This window comes from Lampetra fluviatilis, chromosome 46 (assembly GCF_964198595.1).
Source record: "Lampetra fluviatilis chromosome 46, kcLamFluv1.1, whole genome shotgun sequence".
Taxonomy (NCBI): domain Eukaryota; kingdom Metazoa; phylum Chordata; class Hyperoartia; order Petromyzontiformes; family Petromyzontidae; genus Lampetra; species Lampetra fluviatilis.
The window spans coordinates 6,827,813-6,831,716 of NC_136320.1; the positions used below are offsets into that span (position 1 = coordinate 6,827,813).

At 55.9% G+C, this 3,904-nt stretch overlaps 1 protein-coding gene across 1 annotated transcript; it reads right to left on the reverse strand.

Moving 5' to 3' along the window:
* Window positions 1-345: 345 nt before the first annotated feature.
* On the reverse strand, window positions 346-2,852 carry LOC144947603 (uncharacterized). Its single transcript, XM_078876813.1, has one exon. It carries the CDS (start codon window positions 2,396-2,398, stop codon window positions 710-712), a length of 1,689 nt encoding a protein of 562 aa, XP_078732939.1. The 5' UTR covers window positions 2,399-2,852; the 3' UTR covers window positions 346-709.
* Window positions 2,853-3,904: the final 1,052 nt, after the last annotated feature.

Consider the following 3,904-nt stretch of genomic DNA (forward strand, 5'->3'; position numbering starts at 1 on the left):
AAGGTAACCTCGTCGTCTGTAGCACTGGCAAGGTAACCTCGTCGTCTGTAGCACTGGCAAGGTAACCTCGTCGTCTGTAGCACTGGCAAGGTAACCTCGTCGTCTGTAGCACTGGCAAGGTAACCTCGTCGTCTGTAGCACTGGCAAGGTAACCTCGTCGTCTGTAGCACTGGCAAGGTAACCTCGTCGTCTGTAGCACTGGCAAGGTAACCTCGTCGTCTGTAGCACTGGCAAGGTAACCTCGTCGTCTCTAGCACGAGCTGCTGATGTTGCTGCTGATGTTTTGCTCGAGACGACATAAAATAATGATCTTCAAAGAGTCCCCAAAAAAAACTCGAGCGGCCAATGAACTAACTGTGCGTTACTACATCCCCGTATGCGGGTCCGCAGCCAGTGCTGGAAATTCCCCATTCCCATGACGGGGAAGGAGGCTGGGAGCGGGGGGGGTGCATCCTCTCCGTAGGGCGAGCACTGCTGTCTGCGCACGCACAAAGCTGTTACCTATTTTATCGGCCTCACAGGAGGGCTTTTGGTGGTGGTGATGATGTTGACAGTCCAACTCAAACCCCCGGGGTGTGTGAGACCTCGCCTCGGCAAGACGCGGCAACTGACTGACCCAGAGAGAGAGGGAGACCCCGTTCAGGAGTAGAACTCAGGTGTGGCGGCGGCGGCGTTGGTGATGATGGTGGTCGTTGTGGGTCCTCGGATGTCAACTCGGCTTGTACCAAACGAGTCTCTTCTCGACGCAGCCCCCATACCCAGGGGACGTCGTCAGACGAGTGCGCTCCGGGACACGTCCCACCTTGGCGTCAGATTCCTTGCCAATGATGCTGTCGATGGTGAAGGATGGTTTGGCAGTCGGTTGACCACCGCCACCACAACCACCACAACCACCACCACCGTTCCCGTTGGTCGCCCCGACCACATCTCTGTCGGCTTCCTTTCCGTCGAAGGTCACCGCCGGGAACGACGGAGGAGGCGTGGGAGCTGATGGAGGCGGCGGCGATGGGGCTGACGGCGGTGCGCGCGGGGTGCCCGCGTCCCCTCGCTCGGGGGAGCTGCGAGTCGTTTCGCGACGCGCCAGCGGTGGCAGGAGAGGCAAGGCGAGTGGCGGGTAAGGTGGAGGAGGTTCCTGGCGTCCTAATAGCGGCGGTGGTGCGGTTAACACCGCTCCTTGCTGCTGCTGCTGCTGCTCATGACGATGGCCGTGATGATGATGATGCTGTTGCTGCTGCTGATGGTGGTGATGGTGGTGGTGATGATTCCTCGCTCGTAACGGTGTAGTCAGACCACCGCCCAGCGAGCTCGCGCAGAAGGTGTAATGGTGCTGCTGATGATGCTGCTGCTGATGATGCTGCTGCTGTTGCTGCTGATGATGATGATGAGGCACGTAACCCAGGCCAGAGATGGCGAAGTGAGCGGCAGACGCGTATTCGTCGGCGCTCATCCGCTTGAAGCGCTTCCGTCGGCGCAAGAAGGAGCCGTTGTCGAACATGTCGGCCGAGTCGGGATCCAGGGTCCAGTAGTTGCCCTTGCCGGGGTTGCCCGGCTCCCTGGGCACCTTGACAAAGCAGTCGTTCAGCGACAAGTTGTGGCGGATCGAGTTCTGCCACGCGGGGAACTTGAGTCGGTAGTAGGGGAAGCGCGCGCTGATGAAGTCGCAGATCTCGCTGAGCGTGAGTCGCTTGTGCGCGCTCTGCAGGATGGCCATGGTGATGAGCGCGATGTACGAGTAGGGAGGCTTCACCACGGCGCTCTGCCGGGAGGCGACGCAGCGTCGTGACTCGTCGTCGACGTCGCTGCGACCGCCGTCCTCGACTCCGACATCGGCACCGGTTGTGACAACAACACCGCCAACACCACCGGCACCACCACCACCGCCGCTACCATCTGCCACATCGTCACAGCTGCCGCCGCCGCTGCTGCTGCTGCTGTACTCGGGGCTGTTGCTCGCATCGCCACCGTCGCTGCCGACGCACGGGACGCCGCCAAACGTCCCACGTCGGACGTCGACGCCGCGAGACGACGAAGACGACGACGATGATGACGAAGACGACGACGATGATGACGAGGAGGACGAGGAGGAGGAGGTGTAGCCGGGCGACGATTGCCCCGCGGGTGTCGCCACGATGGTCTGGCAGGGAGCGACCTGTCCGGGCGATGTCTGCCCGAGGAACGAGCCGCTGAACCTTTCTGCTCCGACGACGATGTCGCCCTCGCTGCTGCTGCTGCTGTTGTTGTTGTTGCTGTTGCTGTTGTTGTTGCTGCTGTTGTTGTTGTCGCTGCCGGCGTGGTTGTCCGAGTCGCCGTCGCCGCTGGGACCTCCCACCACGTCGATGTCATCCGTGTCCAGGTCCGGGCTGCAGTCGATCATCCTCTCGCCTCGACCCAGCGTCATGGCGAGTCGAGATCTTTGTGTCTTTGCGCTCGCCCCAACAGGAGTCCGGCTCAGGCTATACGGGGGATCTTTGCCTTGGCGTGTCTTCTGTGCGTGTGTGCGCGTGTGTGCGTCTGTGTGTGTCTTGTGTGTGTCTTCTGTTTGTGTGTGTCTGTGTGTGTGCGTGTGTGTCTGTGTGTGTGCGTGTGTGTGTCTGTGTGTGTGCGCGTGTGTGTGTGTGTCTGTGTGTGTGCGTGTGTGTCTGTGCGTGTCTTCTGTGTGTGTTTTTCTGTGTGTCTTCTGTGTGTGTGTGTGCGTGTGTCTGTGTGTGTCTTCTGTGTGTGTGCGCGTGTGTGTGTGTCTGTGTGTGTCTTCTCTGTGTGTATGTCTCTGTGTGTCTCTGTGTGTGTCTGTGTGTATGTCTTCTGTGCGCGTGTGTGTGTGTCTGTGCGTGACGTCTGTCGCTAGCTATGTGTGTCTATGTATGCGTGTCTATGTATACGTCTCTGTGTGTGGCTGTCTTTGTGTGTCTATGCGTATGTCTGCATGTGTTTGTGTCTGTGTATAAATGCATGTGTGTTCGTCTTTGTGTACGTAGTTGTATCTATGCGTGTGTGTCTATGCGTATGTATCCGTGTGTGTGTGTGTCTATGTGTGTCTATGTGTGTCTATGTGTGTCTATGTGTGTCTATGTGCGTGCCCCATCAACCCGTGTAGGCTATTTGGGGTATCTTTTTATGTGTATGTGTGTGCCTCTATGTGTGAATTACTAAACGTTTGTGTCTATATATATGTGTGTCTATTTGTGTGTCTATGCGTGTGTACATATGTATATGTGTGTGTCTGTGTGTGTGTCTACGTGTGTATCTACGTGTGGCTGTGTGTCTATGTGTGTCTGTGTGTCTACGTGTGTGTCTACGTGTGTCTACGTGTCTATGTGTGTCTGTGTGTCTACGTGTGTGTCTGTGTGTGTGTATATCTGTTTACGTGTGTGTCTGTGTGTGTGTCTACGTGTGTATCTACGTGTGTCTACGTGTGGCTGTGTGTCTGTGTGTCTCCGTGTGTGTCTACGTGTCTATGTGTGTCTGTGTGTCTACGTGTGTGTCTGTGTGTGTGTATATATGTCTATGTGTGTGTCTGTGTGTCTATGTGTGTCTACGTGTGTGTCTACGTGTGTGTCTGTGTGTGTGTCTACGTGTGTGTCTGTGTGTCTACGTGTGTGTCTGTGTGTGTGTGTGTGTGTCTGTGTGTGTGTGTGTGTGTCTAGGTGTGTGTGTGGATCGCGCTCATGGGTACACGGGAGTGGTCATAGTGTCGAACGCGAATTGTCTCTCCGCCTAATCGCTACCTATAGAGTCTATGACTTAACGACAAAGTATATATTTTGTATAATGTATGCTTACGAATATTTGTGTGTGTTTGTGTTGCAATGTTTTAACCAGATGTGTACTTTGCGTCGTGAGTGTGTGTTTGTGTATAGATGCTCGCTAACGGCACTTTCCCCCAACAGTCTGTGCAGGCTATACG